At 36.0% G+C, this 21023-nt stretch overlaps 1 protein-coding gene across 2 annotated transcripts in view; it reads left to right on the top strand.

Annotated features, from left to right (window-relative positions):
- The window catches only part of ANO6 (anoctamin 6), a 184653-nt gene that overhangs the window by 97646 nt on the left and 65984 nt on the right, over positions 1 to 21023 (top strand). For both annotated transcript variants that reach the window (XM_063075340.1, XM_063075339.1), the window contains 5 exons: positions 3215 to 3343; positions 16722 to 16787; positions 17687 to 17974; positions 18184 to 18297; positions 20336 to 20451. In XM_063075340.1, coding sequence (XP_062931410.1) covers positions 3215 to 3343; positions 16722 to 16787; positions 17687 to 17974; positions 18184 to 18297; positions 20336 to 20451 — 713 coding nt within the window. The remainder of the gene's footprint in view (positions 1 to 3214; positions 3344 to 16721; positions 16788 to 17686; positions 17975 to 18183; positions 18298 to 20335; positions 20452 to 21023) is intronic.

The raw sequence follows: 21023 nt of genomic DNA, 5'->3' as shown, positions 1-21023 counted from the left end.
AATCACACCTGACCTCCCTTCTTACTCAACCTCTTTCCTACACTACTCCTCCAAACTTTTATTTCTCAGAGCCTCCCTTGCTCAGATCAAGCATATCTCCTCTTCATCCCAAGTGTGACTTGTCAAAGCCGTCAGCCAAAGATAGGTGGTCAGGTCACTCTTTTGCAGTGGTTGGGAGTGTTGTTAATTTTGATGTAATGACAAATGAACACAGGTGGTCCTTTTAACTACTGCAGCCCTTACTTTTTAGTAGTATAGCATTAGGTTGGGTTGCCACAAGTAAGTAAATAAATGCTAGGTTAGTGGGTTCTAGTGTGCTCAGGACCAGGAAGGACAATGGGTAGAAACAGACATAATGTGTTACAGAAGCCAAACTGTAATTAGAAATGTGCTTGATATTTTTTCTAGGAGGAAAGGAGAAACGTTAACAACTAGAAACTCTGTTTTTACTGCCTTGGTATTGAAGATATTTGCCTAAGACTCTTAGAGTAATAATAAGTAAGTTACCTTGATAAGCATAAGAGCTAACAGACTTCCCAATGGGAAGATGCATAAGCTCTGATCTCTTATGTCCATGCATAAAGCTATGATCTCTAAAATGATTTTACCTGATTAATTTTAAAACTTCAAGTGTTTTTAAACTTAAGCTATGCTACTAAACAGAAAAAATTGGTTTGGGGTTTTTTTGGTATTTCATCTTTGTGCCATTTGACTCAGTAAAAAAGACTAAAGATCAAAATTTGAGTAGACACCGAGAGAAGGCATAGAGGTCAGGACCTGAATAATCCATCTCTGAATAATCAGTCATTTAAAGAAGATTATCAGTATTTATTCTGACAAATTATTAAAATTTTACTTCCTCCAGACAAAGCAGAACTGTAGGAGAAGAACAAGTTTTTTAGTTTTCTGTTATTTCACTGTCCTATTGAGTGTTAGGCCTGTAGTGGAACTTATTACTGAAAAATCTAGTCTTTTTTTTTTTTAACCAGCACCATCTTTGTTCCTAATTCAGTCTTTTTTATTTAGACCAGTTCTCTTGTTTGTTATATATTCTTTCCAGCCCGGCATTTAGTTTCTCCCTTCTTCTCAATTGTGTAGTAGGATGTCTTCTGCCAAGAGATGAGAAACCTAAATTTCACAGCAGTGGAAAATTGGCAATCTTTTCTCTGGCATTGCATTCTAATAGTACCATATCAGAGTTTGACCTACTTATTTCATGCAGGCAGTTATTGCCAACTCAGTGGGGTTTTCCTCCCAACAAAGGGCCATAGTCTTCCATCACACACCAGAGGTGTGCATGCAGACCAGATTATCTGGGAGCTAGCTGCCAACCAGTGCCACCAAGCAGTGGCTATGCAGAAGAAGAGCGCCTGGAGCCATGTACAGATGTGGTTTTCATTCAAGGCCTAATTCTTCAGAACTTGACTTCAGTGAGCTCCTGCTGAACTCCACTAAATGCTACAGAGAACAAGTTGCTTTTTGTACACTTTTCAGATGTCTGCAATGATGACCAGGTTTTCTTGACTATTCCACCTTATCCCTCTTCTCCTTCCCCATTCTGAAAATTATTCTGTTTTTTTTTTTTTTCCCCTCCACATAGTTTTCCTCTAGCAGTTGTCTCTGTTGTCCCCCATAGTAAAATCCTCACTGAAAGGAAGAGAAATTGAAAGTGCTTAAAGGACACTGTGGCAGAAAAGAAGAAGACAGGGCTTAGCATTTTTATTTAGCTGTAAATACCCTTAAATATATCTTTAAATACTCTTAAAGTTTATTTCTTTTAAATAACTGAAATTGCAAGTAAAAGAATTGGATAGTGGTCAGCCTAAGGCATTGATGTGTCTTTCTTTTCCTGGCCTTTCAATGCCTCAGGTGTGAATGGTGTCAAGGCAGAGTCCTGCTGTTTGTGGTTAGAGTCCTTGTTTTAATGAGGCTGGGGTAAAGGTGCACTGACATGGGCTGCAGCAGCAGCAGCATCCTGCAGGTGGAGTAGCCAGCTAAGTGGGAGGAGCTTTGAGTGAGTACCTGTAATACACCATCACACTCTTCATGGTGGGAAAGAGAAAAGGAATGACAGGTGTCATTTTCATAGGCATAGCAGAAAATACGTCTTCTCAGAAGTATAAACAGAAGGAGGAAGTGTGTGGTGGTGGTAAAATTAGGTGATTTTTTGTGCTAATTGATACTGAACGCAGAGGAGATTTGATCACATTTAATGAACACAACATACAAGTGGTTCGACCAAATGACTGCAAAAATGCAAATCTGTTTTTAATGAAAAACTGAAAAATTTAAAAATATTACTTAGTTAAAAAGCAGTCTAATTATTAAACAACAATGACAACATACTTAACATAAGCATCCTGACAAGCTGCAAGAACACAAACTCAGGTCTTTCTTCAGAGCAGATAAAAACAATTCTATCCAAATCCATATGGTAATAGAGATTGTTTTAGATTGTGTTAGGTCTGTGTTCTGCCATTATTTCTTTGTTTTTAAGCCACATGGCTTTTAAGCTCTAAATTAAAGTCTCATTTATTTTGATGTTGTTGCTGGGTTTTTTATTTTTTTTATTTTTTAAGTTTGTTTGCTAGGGGTGAAAGACATTGTGGATTTGGGGACAAATACTGGTGACTAGTGTGGCTTTTGTGTGTATAGAAGTATCTTCTGGCATTTGTTTAAGATCATAAAATGATACCTTCTATAAAGTGGTGGGGTCCAAAGAGAAGTCATGAAAAATTATTAAATGGTTAGATACTAAAACATAGAAGGGTGAGATTTCCATTAACAGGGATTTGTCTTAAATTTATCTTCTTGTTAAATAAACTTTAATCCTTCAGATAGGCAGTTTTGTTTGCCACGTTCATTTACAATCTTGATACCCCTTTGCTGTTTGAGGTAAGAATAATTCTGGGATGATTGTGTTACTTACACAGTACTGATATGTTCCCTTGAGTTTATAGAATAATATGTTCCCTTGAGTTTATAGAATAATATTGAACTGCTCAATTTAAAGATTTCCTTTCACTTAGAATAGGCTATGCTTGAGAAGATCATGGACTATGCTAGATACATAAGTGATTGGTCAAGTAACTAGTAATGGATGTATTTCTCTTTCACAATGAACACATCAGTGAACCTATTAAAGCTAGAAAATAAACACTTATAAATTCACACTTTTTCAAAAAATTACAATTTGTTTTTCTTTTCTACACAGGAAGAATTTAATGGAAAATCTGACTCCCTTTTTTTTAATGATGGACAACGAAGAATTGACTTTGTTCTAGTCTATGAAGATGAGAGTAGACGAGAGGCAAATAAAAAGGGTACAAATGAAAAACAAAGGGTAAGTTTTTTATGCTATTTTTCTTCCTTATAATATTGTAAAGTAAAAAAATAGGTGCTATTTTTATGTAAGCAATAAAGTGAAACTGATATTGAAATATTATATACCAAACATACTTTCATATTTTTTCTGCTTATGTTCCCTTGAGGCATGTTAATAGAAATATTTTTTAATTTGAAACAAAAGCTTCCTTAGGCTCTTAACCTCAGTAAGTTTCATTGCTGAAGGCAAACTTTCTGTCAAGGAATTGGACTTTCTATTGTGCAGAAAAGATTTACATTAAAAGCACACTTGGCTATTTGCAAGTAGGCAGGAAAGGAAACTAATGATTAATAATGAAAACAAGTGTAATAATAACTAGCATCAGTGTGTGTTCATTTGGGGATTATTCATGTATTTTTCATACATTTTCTCACTTAATTCTCCCAACACAATGATTTAATTCTCATAAGACAATGAGGTAAGTTCTATTATCACACCATTTTATGAATGACAGAGTTGACCCCTTAGAGGTTGAATGATCACCCAAGGTCATGGACTCTAGCAAGTAGTGGTGCCATGGTTCACAGTCTTGTCTTGAATCTAGAACCTATGTCTTGACCTCTTAAGTTTTCTATCACCTGCCCTTCTTCCCTTTCGTACATTGCCAGTCAAGCTGCTCCCTCCTCCCTTTCCTTTTCTTCAAGCTCTTTAGGTAACAGAGCCATCTCTATCTCAAGATATTGAACAGTAGGCCAGGGTTACAACAACTGCTTATACCCAAACCTGTACCCAAATTGCATTAAACTAAAAGAGGACAAAAAAAGAGCATACATATAAGTGTCACTTCTACCTACTTCGGAAATAATCCACTTGGTTTTTTCTCCCCTCTCACTTATGAGGGGTCTTCAGAAAGTTCATGCATATTATTTAAAAACTATGGATGGATTTCAAAATTTTTTTTGCACCAAGTAAACTCATACTAGCTTGTTATAACATGTCTGAACAGGATCTAGTTTGAGGCACCAGGAAGATAAGACATTAGTTTGAAAAAAGCTCCTAGAGCAACATGAAGTCTGCTAAAATTGAAGCAAGAACAAACATCAAATTGATGGTGAAGCTTGAGTGGAAGAATGGTGAAATTACTGATGCCTGATGAAAAGTTTTTGGGGTAATGCCCAAAAGAAAACAGCAGTTTACAAATGGATAACTCGTTTTAAGAAGAGATGAGACGATGTTGAAGACTGAAGCCTACAGCAGCAGACCATCCACATCAATTTGCAAGGACAATATTAATCTTGTGCCATAATTGAAGAAGACCGTAGATTAATAGCAGAAATAATAGCTGACACCATAGACAATTGGTTCAGCTTATTCAATTCTGACTGAAAAATTAGAATTGAGCAAACTTTCTGATCAATAGGTGCCAAAACTGTTACACCCAGATCAGCTGCAGACACGAGTAGAGCTTTCAATGGAAATTTTAAACAAGTGAGATCACGATCATAAAAGATTTCTTTGAAGAATTGTTACAGGAGATGAAACATGGCTTTACTAGCACCATCCTGAATACAAAGCATAGTCAAACCCATGGCTACCAAAAGGTTGCAGTGGTCCAGTCAAAGCAAAAGCAGACTGGTCAACAGCAAAGGTCATGGCAACAGTTTTTTGGGATGCTCACAGCATTTTGCATGTGACTTTCTGGAGGGCCAAAGAACAAACAGTCACATCTGCTTATTATGAGACTGTTCTGAGAAAATTAGCCAAAGCATTAGCAAAAGAGTGCCTGGAAAAGCTTCACCAGAGAGTCCTTCTCTGTCACGACAATGCTCCTGCTCATTTCTCTCATCAAACAAGGGCAATTTTGCAAAGATTTCAATGGGAAATCATTAGGCATCCACCTTAGTCCTGATTTGGCTTCTTCTGACTTCTTTTTGTTCCCTAATCTTAAAAATTCTTTAAAGGGCACCCATTTTTCATGAATAAAGTAAAAAAGGCTGCACTGACATGATTAAATTTCCAGGACCCTCAGTTCTTTAGGGATGGACTAAATGGCTGGTATCATCACTTACAAAAGTGTTTTAAATTTGATGGCTCTTATATTGAGAAATAAAGCTTTTATTTTTATTATCTTTTAATTCTATATTTCCAAAAACTTTTTGAAGTCCTCTCATATGTGTTATTGCACACACACAATTTTAATTGTACCTCTCTGGGCTTTCTTCCTAAAATGTGCCTATCTTAAATCTATTGATTTAAGATAGCCCATTCTTTCAAACCATGTGATGAAACATTTTCTAAAATGAAGCAATCAGTAGTGTTTCATTTGTTTGTTCGTTTTGGAGGTAGTTAAGTTTGGAGTTTTACATTTGTGTGGTGCAACAGAATGAGCCCAGATGTTGGAACCTGACATTTAATTTCTAATTCAGCCACAGTATTAGATGGAATAATTCTACTTGTAACAAACGAGTCTCCAGATAACAGTGGTTTTACCACAATGAAAATGTATTTATTGCTTATGTCAGAGTCAGGTGTGCCATCCCTGTTTGGCACATGGTTTAGGGTTGGGGTTCTGTTACTTGCAGTCATTCAGGAGTGCAGGGTGACACAGATGTTCTATCATATTGAATGGGTAGTTTCCAGGGTCATCCTGGGCATTAACATAAATGGTAGATAGGATAAGGGGGAGAATGAAGAAAGTACTTATCTTCTTTACCACTTTGGCCTGGAAGTAACTGCATCAATTTTTCTCACATTCTATTGGTCAGAATTCAGGAAGGTGGAAAGTATAGTTTCTGGCTGGTCAGCTATTTCTCAGCAGGAACTTTACACTATGGAAGGGGAGCACAGTGCTCTTGTTGGTAGCCAGCTAGCTTGTCTTTGCCACAGCTATTAACTGGCTGTGTGATTTGGGCTAATTTTCTTATCAGTATTGTACTGGTTTCTTTTTTTTTTTTTTTTTTTTACACATTTTGACATTTCTGAAATCAGGTTGTACCTTACAAATGATGTATCATAATTTCATTGGCTGAATTTTTTCCCATTGGTACATAAAATATTGGCTCACCAATCAGTGGCATCTTAGACTCAGAAAAATGGGGTCTCAATACCTAGTCCATAGGATTATGGTTAAGATGAAATAAAATAGCACATATAGTTGTTATATAACTTTTCAGCGCGTATTAAATAATAAATGTTAATTCACGTACCTTCCATTTTTATTTGGGATTTTGTTAAAATGATGTCCTGATATGAAAAGGCATAAGTATTCTCTTATTATGCAATTTTATCACTTAAGTAAATGCTTAGAAATTTTCCTGTGGACACTGAGATATATTCTGTGCAATCCTAGTCACCATCATCAAATATTCATTAAGCATTCATATGCCAATAGGGCTGAATTGAGCACTATATAAAGTAAGTTAAACAGATCTAATCCATTAAAGTATAAAGGAAACAGTTCTGGTTTTAGACAAGAGCTTTACTGCCATGGTGAAGGGACCCTAAAGCTGCATATATTATTAATAAGTTCTACATTTGCTTTAGACAGAAGCATAGGTCCCAGAGTAACTCTCATAAATCATAACAAAAAAAACATCATTAATTTTGGCAGTCCTTAAATTCATGAATTGATATACCTTGACATCCCCCCCCCTCAAGGAATACAGTAAAATTTTATTTTAGCATGTGGAATATTTAGAAGTTCGATAAGGCTACAAGGTATTATTCAGAAAAATAAGTTCATTCTCAATGTCGACTTGAAAAGAATCATGAGGGTTATACATACCTAAAGCTATTTTTTCAAGCATCATTTTATTATTTTGTAAGTTTGTCAAGCTAATCTGCTGTTTTCCAGATGCCTCCAAATGCATTATTTTATTTAATCTAATAGTAATTCTGTAATGAAGTGAACTAGAAGTTATTGAGGCTGTTGAATTCTCTGCTGGGTGACACAAATACACATAAAGTATACATTTTAATTTAAGGTAACACTATTAGGTGAGTGTTATAACTATTTTATATGCAAAAAATTAAGGCTCAAAAGGTCAATAAGTTGTCCTAGTTTACCTATTTAATACAAAACAAAGCTCTGAATAATACAAAATTTTTTGCACTCAAGTTTCTATATTCTATGTTGTTTTCTACCTTCTTTTTGATAATTTACTATACATACATGTGGGGTACAATGTTGATTTTCAATAATTGGGTACAATGTGTGATGGTTAGATCAGGACAGTTAGCTTATTCATCATTATAATATGCAATCATACTTTGTGTCCATTAACCAATACCTCATTAACCCCCTTCATCTCCCCCCTCCCCTTTTCCATCTCTAATACCCACAGTTCTTTTCTCTCTTCCTAAAAGTTCAGCATATGACTGTGATTGTTGTTTCTTTCTCTGTGTCTCTTTATTGTTTGTTTATTTATGGATTCAGCTCCTGGTTATGAGTGAGAACATGTGATATTTCACTTTCTGGACCTGGGTTGTTTCACATAGGATAATTTTCTCCAGGCTCATCCATGTTGCTGCAAATGGTAGAATTTCATTCTTTTTTATGGCTGAGTAGTATTCCATTGTGTTTTTATAAGCCATGCTTTGAAGTATTTTTAGTCTGTATTTGTACATATTACTTGATTTATACTCTCCCCCCAATTCAAAACCCAGCTTTCGAATCATGTTTTTATTATTGGAAAACATTTGTGAGTTTCATCATACTTCTTGTCAGGCCTTACTGAGGATTTAGGACAATACCAAGGAAAGGCAATTTCAAAATCCTGTTTTCTTTGAAAGAAAAAATGTATGTGTAAATCACATTGACTTCTTAAAGCAACACCAATGTTGACTTTGCCAGGATTCATCTAAAGAGGATCACTAAATTCTTTTTAGGGTTGGAGAAAGATGAAAGTGATAGGGCCACAAACACCAGAAACAGAAGATTGAAAAGGCTTCATCTCCTCCCTGAGCCAAAAATCCTTTTCTAGCCAAACCTCCTAGTAGTGTGTAACTTTGTCTCCATATATCAGTGAAAACACTTAACATATTCCTTTAAAAAGCATAAACTGTTCACATTTAGATTTTATACGGGGATGATTTTAAGTTATTTCAACAAGAAGCACTTGTTTAGCTTGTCCTATGCTTGGTGCAGAATCAGTCTGAATGTTTTCTATTGCAAGTAATAGGAAAACCAAACTTAAAATGGCTTAAATGCTGAAAAGAAATAATTATTTTCTCATTTAAGAAGTAGTCTGGAGATAGAGCCATTTCTAGGTTGGTTAGATAATTTTTTGGCATACTGAGGTCATTCCATTCTACTGCCTGAACATCCTCAATATGGTGGCTCTTCTTAAATTGGCTTCTCTTGATTTCATGATGGCTGCTGCAACTCCAGGTAGCCAGAGGCAGAAAGGGGGAATGTCCTTTTTCATGGCTCTTTTTTTTTAAGATAGGAGAAAACTCCTCTAGAAGGGCTCTTAGCAGACCTCCTTCACAATTCATTGTCTATCACAAGTCTATTCCTAAATCCTATTGGCAAGGTGAATGAAATTATCATCATCAGCATTGACTAATCAAGATTGTTTTTTCATCTCCTGAATCACCCGATCACCTAGTACCTGAAAAACAATCGGGCTTTTCTTAGTAATAAAGAAAGGGAAAATGGCTGTTTGGTAGGCAGCCAGCAGTGTCTGACACAGTACTTGATTAATTATATCTAAATATGTTTTCTCCACATTGTGGAGAGCAAAAATGTTTTAAATAAAACAAATTCCCATATATTTCTCCAACTCCTCCTGCTCAGTTTGTTAGTAATTTCTTCTTTCTTCCTACCTCCTTTTGCTGGAACTGCTAACAAGTGGCAGAACTGATCTATTTTGAATTTTGTTTAGCCTGACACTTGCCGTGACTAGATAATGGTGTAATACAGATTATGGTGATGAGGGTGGAGAGGTCTAGATAGCACAAAAACAGTGTAAGCAATTTTGAATGTGTATCTTTATTTATTTATCCATTCCTAAAATAGATGATGGAAAGTTTAGATCCTTGAAATTGATGAAAAGTTTATGTATGGAAGTATAAATTTGTATTTTATATCTCACCTTAAGAATTCTTTAGTGTATCTCAGAAGGATCTGGCTGATGCAGACTGTAGAATTAGGAATTTAAAAAAATATATTAGTGCTCAAACTTAATTTATATAATTATAAATTATCCAGACTTTCAAATATTGTGAGACAACTAATTGGTTATAGATCCTGTGAGCTTTTAAAACTCTTATCCTTTATTTCAAATGAGTCATCATAAGGTTAGAACTGTTTACTTACAAGCCAGATGAGATGTCTTTGGAAATGCTTAAAAGTTCATCAGAAAGTTTTAGTATGATGAATACAGTACATCACTCCATTTGTTGAGGTCTTATATCCTTTAGTAAAGTTTTATATAATGTCCCTGAAGATCTTGTACCTTTTTATTAACTGTTCTTAGTTATTTTAAATTTTTGTTGCTATTGTCAGAAGCATTTTAAATTACAGTTTGTGATTTATTACTGTGTGTAAAAGAAGTCTATGAATTTTTTAAGTTCTATCTAGGAAGCTTGATAAGCTCTTTTTAGTTCTAATAGTTTCCAGTGCTGCTTTTAAGTTCTCTCAAATGAAGACCATAATGTCTACAAATGATGACTGTTTTGCTCTTCCTTTGCCATCTTTATACTACTTTTTTTCTTGTCTAAGTGCATTGTCTAAGACCTCAAATAAAACCAGAAATGCATAGTAGTCACCATTGTATTGTTTCTGATTTTAATGGGAGTGTTTCTAAAATTTCACCATTAAATATCACACTTGCTATAAATTTTCAGTAGACTTCTTTTAAAAAGTTAAAGAAGTTTAATTTTAGTCCTACATTACTCAGAGTTTTTATAATAACTGGGTGTTAAATTTTATCAATTGCTTTTGTTTATTTACTTACTTATTTATATATTTATTTATTTTTGGTGGGGGGTATCCATCGAGGTGATCTCATGGCTTGACTCCTTACCTACATTAAGTATTTGGTTGTTTGCTAGTAAGAAGGTAACTGACAATATAAATAAATTGTTCATTATTGGCATTACATGCAATATATAATTTTCATAGTTAATTAGCTCCCTGCTTATTTATGCTAATACTGCATTAGTTTATTCATATATAATTTATTGAAAAGTACATGTGGAGTAGAATAAAGTTGAGTTCATAGAAGTAGAGAGTAGAGTGATAGTTATCAGGGGCTGGCATGGGGAGGGGAGAGATTGAGGAGATGTTGGTCAGAGGACACAAAATTTCAGTTAGGAGGTTAATAAGTTCAAGAGAACTATAGTACAGCATGGTGACTATAGTTGCTAACAACATATTCTTGAAAATTGCTAGAAACTAGATTTTAAGTGTTCTCACCACACACAAAAAAGTATGAAAAGTAATGCACATGTTAATTAGCTTGATTTAGCCTTTCACATGTACACATATTTTAAAACATGTTGTACACAATATATACAATTCTTATTTGTCAATTTAAATAAATAAATAGAAATTAATATTAGGAGGAAAGTGGGAAAAAACATTTGAGGTCACTTACAGAAATATATCAAGAATAAAAGTAATTAATGAGTAAAGGTGAAAGAAATGTAAAGGCCAGCAAAATAAAATGAAGCCATGTGTCAGAGTAATAAAATGATTTATTATAAACTGGCTTGTTCGGAAGTTAGAGATCAGATGCAAATTTGCCTCTGAACTTCCTAATTGCTAAATAAAAGAAAATATTATCAATAACACGATCTAAAGTTTCAGTACAATAAAAACAAAACCGATTGTTCAAAAGAAATAGTGTTCTGGTAGGAGGATCCTCTGGAGAGAAATTTATTGCATGAAGCCTCATAAAGGGGAAGCCGTGATTGAATAGACTAAAAATTGGCTTACCATCTCCAAGCTGAAGAAATAAAGGAATGACGGAAGGGTGGGGAGATTACAAGGAGTAAGAACAATGTAAGAAATTTCCTGGGAGTGACATATTTGCCACAGATGGTCCATGAATTTGAAACTTGAGGCTCATATTAGGGTAGGTTAGTAAGAGATTATGGCAGCCAGTGTTGGGTGGTTTCACCTTTCCAGATAGCTTTTGGCAGGTGTTCTGTCTTGTTTAAGGGAGTGAAATCAGCTCTAGCTTCTACCCCTCAATATTTTAGACTAAAGCAGGAACACTTCTTTATATTTTTATCTTTTTCCTTGCTTCCCACCTCACTTGATACTAAGATTGTAGGTTAAAAGGAATAAATTACATTAGAATCAGCAGTTTCAAATTATAGCTACAGAATGTGTTGCTGGTATAAGCATGTTTGATTTTATTTTTAAGTACTCAGCACAAAAGCGGCGAATCCACATCATGCTTCTTCTTTCCAACATGGGAAGTGTCCTTGGGGTCAAACCTGAAAAACGGACAAGCAAGCAAAGAGGACAATGAAATCCTGGAAAGTAAAATCTGATTATTCCATTTTATCTCACTGAGAGCCTTAGCAACATATTCACAAAGGTGTGTAGAAGAGAAAAACTATTTCCTAATTGCTTCTCATGAGGTGTGTCCTTAGGTTTGAATGAAGAGGCTGTCATTTGCCCTGGTACCTGTGTCACCTGTGTCTCACCTTTTTTGAGGGTCATCTGTGAAAAGGTACAGGGGTGCTGAAAATCAACTATACCAAATTCTCGTATAGGACAGGCTTGAAGGGGATAAATAATCACAGAAGAATAGTGCACCTGTACATGTGCGTGCATGCGTGTGTGCCCAGACAAGGTGTGTCTTAAACAGTACTTCTTAAACTTGTCTGTTGAGAAGAGTCATTGAGGATGCTTGTTAAAAAATAGATCGTCCAGGCTCCACCCCTTAACCTACTGAGTCAGTAATCTCCAGGAGAGAGCCCAAGACTCTACATTTTAATTAAACCCTTCACTTTGTCTTTCTAAGCAGACAAGTTTGAAAAACTCTTCACTCAATGTTTACAGTGATTATCCCGGCAGTGGATTATGGGTGATTTTTTTCCTTCTTCTCTGAAAATTTCTGTTTTCTAAGTTACCCACAATTAGTATTTATTTCTTTTAAAAATACACCAAAAAATGTTAATTTAAAAAGTATATTTGGACACGAACTTCAGCTAAATGTTCACTTCCATTCTCTGTTTATCATTTGAAATGCTCATCTTTTTCCTATTCCCTCGTGAACACGTATTACCCACTTGAGTAGATTCCTTATCAGGTTAGTCCACCAGCATTAAATGTTTTATCACTAACACATGAACTTAAATTAAGTCCTGACTAAATCATTTACTTGGCTTACCAAACCTTCAGCAGCACATGATATATAACTAATAAATAGCACTTAGAGTAATTAGAAAGTAATTTTTTTTCACAAATTAAGTACCTTTGACTTATTTCTCATGCACCTTCATAGACTTAACGAAGAGTGGCAAGTTGAAAACACAGTGAAGGCACCATCAGTTCTTTGCCTAACCAAGCTGTGACATTTCAGATTAATCTATGCATATGTTTCATTAATCCCAACCAATTTGCACTATATCATCATATTCAGTAATTTTACTTCTTAGACATTGCAACCCCTGCTTTTTACACTGAAAAAGCTGGGTGACGTAAACAAAATGGTAGATATTGGTGTTTCCAATCAGTATTATTACTGTATAATTCACAAGTCAGTCCTTCACAATAACTTTATTAAGCCAAATGAGATGTATAACATGTAATCTAAGGTGCTTAGAGACAGAAATTATGCCAGTCTGTCCTTTGTGATTTTGATTGCTTTATCCCTTCTTTCTCTGACAGCTTTATTAACCTCTTAACAGAGGTATGAATAAATTCCAGTTTCTGGAGTGTGGTGGGTACTTCTGTCATTTTTCACTTTGAACCCCCAGTACCCTTCTTCACCAGCAGTAATGGAATCACATATATCTTTTAGAGATGTACAGAGTTCCTCAATGATTACAGTCATTTTGGCTTTTCTAGAATTCTAGGAGGTAAAAAGAGATAGATTTGATTGCAATGCAGATGAATTTTCTCCCCTAGAGATGTAGGAATTAAAAGCGCAATATAATGTATGGCTAGGCTTTTTTTTTTTTTTTTTAAGAGCCAAAGGGTCTGGATTAATCATTTTGTACTGACAAATACACATCATAGACTATAGTCTAGGTTTAGGTTCTTATATGTAAGGTTTTCCAAAAAGGCACATAGATAATTTTTAGTTAAGAATTGTGTGGCCTCATATATCCATTTATTCAAAAAATGTATTGAGCCAATATGCAACATTAACCGCCTTTCATTTTTAATGTGGAAGACAACTCTAGCCTAATTTTTTAAATGTCAAGAACACTGTTACTTATACAAGTGTAAATTCTACAGAGAAGTAAAGATGATGACTTTATATTAAAGAGACTTAAGCAGTCTTAAGTAAGCAGTCTTTTCCTGATAGGTGCCTGTTTCACAAATATAGCACATATGCTAATTTACTTTAGCCACCTGACAAACCAAGAAAACTGGTTTGATCAATTTTTAAAATATTCCACTGGTTCTTTGTGAATTGCCATGCCAAAAGAAAATAACAAGAACTGTCTTACTAAAGTAACACCAAGGTAATATATTAACACGTTTAAGCAAATAAAAATGTCCTATCTTTGATTTAACTGTTTAAGTATTTATAGTTGGTGGTAAAATAGAGGGCATTATAAACCACCTCCAAGGTCTACCAATTATCCTGAGAGAAATCAGGTGAATATCTCAGGAATTCTTTGTAAAGAACTAGATAAAGACTAAAATAGGATAAATTAGTACAACCTTTCTGGAGGGCAGTATGCAATACATATTAAAGAACTTAAAATTGAATACAGTCTTTGATTTAACAATTCTACTTCTCCGACTTTATCCTGAGGAAATAATAATGGATGCACAAAGATTGTTCTACAAGGATTTTCATAATAATGAAAAATTAGAAACAACCTAAATATCCACTCATTTGAGATTGGTTAAATAAATTACAGTACCTCTCTCTGAGAGAATATTATCAAGCCTTAAAATAAGATTGAAGAGAAATATTTCTAATTGGGGTTACCTATTTTGTCAGTTGTTTGTTATTAAAAAGAAGAGGTGAAGCCTGTAAGGCCTGCAGGATAGAGAGGGTTTTTTTGTTTTTGCGCGCGCGCGCGCCGCGCGTGTGTGTGTGTGTGTGTGTGTTTTAAAGGAACGAGGGAAGTTGAGCATGTTAGAAGGCAGAGAAAGAGGATAATAATAATGATTAACATATTTACAGAGCTTGTTGCATGCCAAGTATCAGGCTCACTACTTTATACCCATGATCACATTTAATCCTTAAAACAACTCCAAGATGAAACTATTTCCTCTCTGATTTTTGAGATGAAGACATGATACTTATAGAGTTTGTTATTTCACGGAGCTAGTAAATGGCAGAGCCAGGATTTGAATTTGACTCTGTGGATCTAACCACTATGCCTTGGAGTCAGAGGAAAGCCAAAATTGCAAGAGCTAAAGGGGCTGTTTGGAAGAGCAAAGTCTGAGAGGAGTCCCACAAGGTGAGGAGGAGGAGGAGGAGCAGCCTCAGTTTAGAAATTCCATAGAGAAGGAACTATGTCTAACTTGCATTATTCAGCATGTTGCATTCATGGTTGTTACAGCTGGTACAACCAAGATAGGAGTAGTTTGTGTTTGGTATGTTTGATGACAGAACTGCCATCCCATGGGGATGGTTCATTCTGGGGTCTCTGAACCTTATTTCTTTTGTCATCTGGAAATTCCACCTCTGAAGTGTCTGGGAATCACTTCATTCTCTGGATGCCTCTGCACTATCTGATGCTAGTGTGCACCAGAATTAAACCATATCTCTCCTTCTACATCATATCCTGTAATACTCGTACATATAAGTTCATGGAAAATTTGGGGAGCTCAGGACAAGGGAGCTCATTTGCTACACTGCAGTAATTTGTACTCTGGTCTGTTTCACTGCATTTATTTATTCATCGGCCATCTATTGCACGCTTATTCTGTTACAGGCTCGTTCTAGGTGCTAATGATATCAAGATTAAAAGGCAAACATCTCTCGGGGTGAGGGTAGGAGTGGTGATTGAAGGCCAGGCAGGGCTATGGAAGAATTTAATATTCTTAAGAATGGGGAACATTTGATGTGTTTGTTAGCTGAGGAGTAAGCGCAATGGAGAGAAAAAGAGAAAGTATTGGCAGAATAAGCTCAAGAAGAGATAAAAAAAAAAAAGGATGGACCTCTGACACCAAGAAGAGAATGGTGTCCAGCTGTTGATAGGTAGGAAGAAAGAAACCTGCAGGAGTTCACAGGGAGTGTCTGGTAGTTAGGCGTAGAGCATAAGGAGCACCTTGAAAGTTTGGAACGGCTCCCCGATGGATGGCTAGTGGCTAGGAAGGAGACAGCTGTGCATCACAAACCCGCTCCCACAGTAACGGCATTAATCCTTGAATGCCACCCTTGTTACCTAATCATCTCACATTAGGTCCCATCTCTGAACACTGTTGCATCAGGCATTAAGTTTCCAGCACATGCTTTTTGGGGTATACATTCAAACCATAGCAGAGCATGTGCTCCTCACCTTTATATCCACCCATTTTCTTCATTTTACAAAGCAGAGTAACTGTTTCATCATCAAAAGGCTAAACAAGACTTCACCTTTACATGCTTCTCTTACAACTTAGGGCACAGCTTGGCAAAAGTCTAGCCATATAGAATTTAATATCAATAAATATAGTATATTCTACATCTTTTGAAATGGCCGTGTAACGTGGACACACATGTTATCATGAATATTTCAGTCCTGCAGAGAGAAAAAAATATCCTTTGCATTTTGCCAAAATCATCTGTGTCATTTTATTGAATTTGGTCAAGGCATGCAGGGATGAAATAATTCAGTAACTGAATCATTTGAATATCTGGTATGGAAATAAAAATTTTAAACTATGGAATCTTCAATTCTGAAAAATAACATCAGTGAATAGGACTTAGAAAGCTACATTTGTGTGCTCTTATGAGTCCTTGGGATTGTGCCAAAGTAGGAGATTTTATGTACCTCAAGTGGCTGAAAACCCACCAGGACAACCAAGGGCTTCCCAGAGTGCCCAGGAATCCAAGTGTACTCCCAGCGTTCTATTGGACATCCAGCACCCACAGGCTACCAACAGCAAGAGCAGCTTCATTGCGTCTGTTCCATTTTGAGCAGATGTATCTCTTCATCAGGTCCAAACTAGTTCAGTTTTATTTTTTCTTTAAAAAAAAAAAAATTGCTTTTCTGCCTGTGGTAAAACTAAAGGTCTAACATATACTCCAATCTCTTCTCACAGAGAAAAAGACAAGCATATGAATCCAACCTCATCTGTCAGGGCCTGCAGCTAGAAGCCACAAGATCAGTAAGTGTGGGTCCCTTTTCAACCCTTGGCTGACCATTATTCACTTGGAATGCTGGGGTGGCATTAGAAACATGCAGTCCCAGCCACAACTTGGTCACAGACAGAGAAGGGAGTTGATCAAAATCTGCATTGTATAGAATGTGGTGTTTTCTTCTGATCAAAGCCAGCGGATCTTTTTTAATAGCTGAAGAATTTAATAATGAATGCATGTATGAATGATTGTTTTCTTTTTAAAGAACCTTTAAAAGTTTTTTATTATATAAACAATAGTTTATGATAAAAATTAGAAAATGTAAGAAGAGTCAAAAATCATCTGTCTTAATTATCCAGAAAAAAACCTGTAGTCCTTCTAAACTTTTTTATATTCTCCTTTCAAAAAGGAGAATTGTCATTTCACAGTTTTATAATTTGCTTTCTTCCTTTAGTATATACTAAATACATTTCTATATCAATAAATGTAATTCTTTGATATCATTTTTTAATGGCCGTATAACATGATATTGAAATTTAATAGCTTATTTCTAGGTTTAGGAAAATAAAATTTTTCCATTTTAATAGCACTGCAATGAATATTCTAGTGTGTTAATTTTTAGTCACCAATTTGGGTGGAGTGATGGACAAATTAACAAGCTGGTTTTTTCTCCATTTAAATTATTAGTTTTATGAAATAACGATATTTGAATTACTTTTTAAATTCTACAAGAAATTATCTTTAAGGTAAAATTTATGATGGTTTGCAAATTTATTTTTATTTTATCTTCACTTTTACTGGTGTCCTGTGTGTATGTGTGTGTGTGTATACCTTTTTGAGATGATCAGCAACATAAGAAAAATCTATATGTTTTAAAATTGTAAAAATAGTTGGTTTCCTCGTCTGTGTTTTTATTCTTCCAACATAGGTTTTGGATGACAAGATTGTATTTGTAAAAGTCCATGCACCGTGGGAGGTGTTATGTACATATGCTGAAATAATGCACATCAAATTGCCTCTGAAACCCAATGATCTGAAAACCCGGTTCTCAGCCTTTGATACTTTCAACTGGTTTACCAAAGTCCTCAGAGTGGATGAAAGTATCATCAAGCCAGAGCAAGAGTTTTTCACTGCCCCATTTGAGAAGGACCGGATCAATGATTTTTACATTCTTGATAGAGATTCCTTCTTCAATCCAGCCACCAGAAGCCGCATTGTAAGTCTAAACCAAATTTAGTTGCTTTCTTGGGGTGATTTGGAACCTACTATTGAATAATTAGTGGGTTGGTTTGGTTGGTTTAGTTTTGTTTAAAAGAAAAGTCAAGAAAGAAATATGCATACAGATTCCTGCTCCAATAGTAAACAATGATTGGATTGGTTAGTTATAGTATATAAACCATACTGTGTATTTTGGAATCTTTTTAGGTTTACTTCATCCTCTCCCGGGTCAAGTATCAAGTGGTAAACAACGTTAGTAAGTTTGGGATTAATAGACTTGTAAATTCTGGGATCTACAAGGCGGCTTTCCCACTCCATGATGTAAGTCAAATGGCAAAAATGAAATAAAAAACTTAATGTATACTGTGGTATTGACAATAAGGAAGCTCTGTCTTTCCTGATGTTAAGTTCCTTCCTAAAGCATGAAGATAATACACTGCAAGATTTACAGGCTCATTTAGGGCAAGAAGCAGGTTGTATTATTCACTAATGGATCCCAGCAGAGAAAAGGCGCTCATTTTAAAGGAGCGAATAAAGGAATGAATGCTATCTCTCCCATAGTTACTGTATAAAGCAGGACAGATTAGCAGTTAATCTGTATTAGCATTTCAGGGCTGAAATGCCACTTTCTAGCTGGATGACCTTGTGAAAGTCATTTAGCCTCCCAGTTCCTCAGTTTCTTCATCAGTAAGATAGGGGTAAGACTAGTACCTACCTAAAAGAGTTGTAACAAGGATTAATTATTTAGTGTCAAATGTTAGCCCTGGTGTATAATAAGTACTGTATAAGTGTTATCTGTTTTCATAATTGCTGGAGGATGTTTTTATCAACCAGAAAAGTATTAGTTCTTTGTAAGCAAAATACATGTTAGAGCTTCTTATTTATCGTTTCCCATTACACAAACTGTTTTCTCCCTGAAATACTATTTCAAACTGTGCCCAGAAATATCCCAGGGCTTTTAAGAAGGTATCTGTCAGGGTTCTTGTCACAATGGCAATACCACAGATTATTGATATTTTTTGAGGATTATGTTCTGAGTCTACAATAGCCCCTTAAATTCTAGAGTACTTCTCTCGCTGGTAACATTTCTCATGAAATGAAATTTTTAAAATATGACTATCTCAGACCCTTAATCATTCCATAAATGCAGGGACATTGTATCTAAAGCTGTTTAAATAACTTCTGTCATTGAAGTAAATTAAATATTATGTTGCATTATTACTTTGTTACATTCACTGTCAATTTATCTGAATCTCTAAGACCAAAGAAAACAAAGACTGAGATTGATAATTGCTGTGTGTAGTCCATGTATTTGTGGATGAAGACAATGGTGAAATGTACAGAATAAGATAATAAAATTAAGACACTAAACACCTACTTGATACATACACGGATAAGTAGAGAACAGGAAGCTGGATGGAGAAGCAGAAGCTCAGCTTCCTAAGAGGCCCAGTGTGGCTGTCCAACCAGACAGCGCTTGTGTTTTATTTTTGTGCCCTAGCAAAATTAGCAGTGATAGCATGACATGAACTTTGGGGATGCTTGCAAATAGCTGTCATGAACATTAATCTGGGATGCCAAGGTTTTATAGTATTCACTTGACATTTGCCCATGCCCAGGTCTTTCCCACTAAAGCCCCTTCTAATTTCAGGGTCCCACATCCAGGCCAGGGAATGATCCTGTATGGTATTTGGGAGAGAAGTGAGTAGAGGTCAGGGCCCATGCCAAGCCATGGCTGGGTAGTAATCTGGGTCTAGTACAGTAGGAAGAAAAATGAGTCAGATAGGAAAAAGGGCCACTGAATTTAAGCAGAGGCAAAAGGTTTTGTTTCTTGAATAAGCTAAGTGTGTAACATGATGTCAAGTGTCTTTGTTGTTTATTTCCTACATGTTGTCACAGAATAACTGCTGAACCCAGGACAAAGAAGTCTGGGTTTTAGAATTGGCCTTGCTGCTAACCAGTCAACATCCAGGTTCCCCACTGTCCAAGGAGGGGGTTGGCTATCAGGTGTCCCTCCCTTGTGATTTTGGCACTTGGGTGGCCCAGTTTTTCACTGGTTAGGACTGCCCCTAAATGTTGTAGGACATTAAGCATCCCTGGGGCCTCCACCAAGTACCTGCAGGCTCCCTGGGGTTGTAACATCCAAGCATTCATCCCCAACACATTCGCAAATGGCTCCCAAGGAAGGTGATAATAGCCCCGGTTTAGAATCACTAAAAACTAAATGATAATTCTGCCCCTTCCAGCAAGTGAGGACCCCTTATTCACAAATGACTGTGAAATATTAGTACCATATTTAATAAACGTATTTGTGAAAACATGGTGATTGTGAGGTTCACTTGTTGCCTTCTCTTCACAGTGCAAATTCCGCTATCCGTCAGAGGATCGCAGCTGCCCTAGTGAACGATATCTTCTGTACAGGGAATGGGCTCATCCTCGAAGCATATACAAAAAGCAGCCCTTGGATCTCATCAGGTGAGTTATTGCAGAGAGCACTCCAGTGGGAAGTACTCAGAGTTACCATCGTGGAGTCTTAAGTATGCCAGTACTCAAAGACTGTTGCCAACCAGGGGAGCTGAGCCAGAGCTCTGAGCCTCACTGTCCAGAGTTTTTCACTCAGTCACCACATGTAGTGATTGAGTGAATCATCATCCATGTGAATTAATCTCTATTCTCTTCCTCTCCCTTGAGGTCAGACCAGTATTATGTGGCTCAAATCTGCAAACCTGTAATCACATGATTGGTCTTTCTGGCATGTCCAGCCCCCATCCTGGGTCATCTCATTAGCCCAAACTATCGAGGGGCCCAACATGAGTCACCTCATTAGCATGAAGTATCAGGTGTGGTCACAGGGGCCCACCATGAATAAAAAGACACTCCAATCTCTAGGAAATTCTAAGAGTTTAGAGGTTACCTGCTAGGATCTGGGAACAGAAACCTACCAAATTCTTTATTGCGCAGGAGTAAATGTTAGATTTAGCTTATATTGTATGGTAAGACATAAATTTTCACTCTTTTTCTGTATCTACTGTTAAATACCATTTCAT

This window comes from Cynocephalus volans, chromosome 12 (assembly GCF_027409185.1).
Source record: "Cynocephalus volans isolate mCynVol1 chromosome 12, mCynVol1.pri, whole genome shotgun sequence".
NCBI classification, from domain to species: domain Eukaryota; kingdom Metazoa; phylum Chordata; class Mammalia; order Dermoptera; family Cynocephalidae; genus Cynocephalus; species Cynocephalus volans.
Note: the sequence above shows the minus strand (reverse complement) of the source record. Positions and strands in the feature narration are given on the sequence as shown.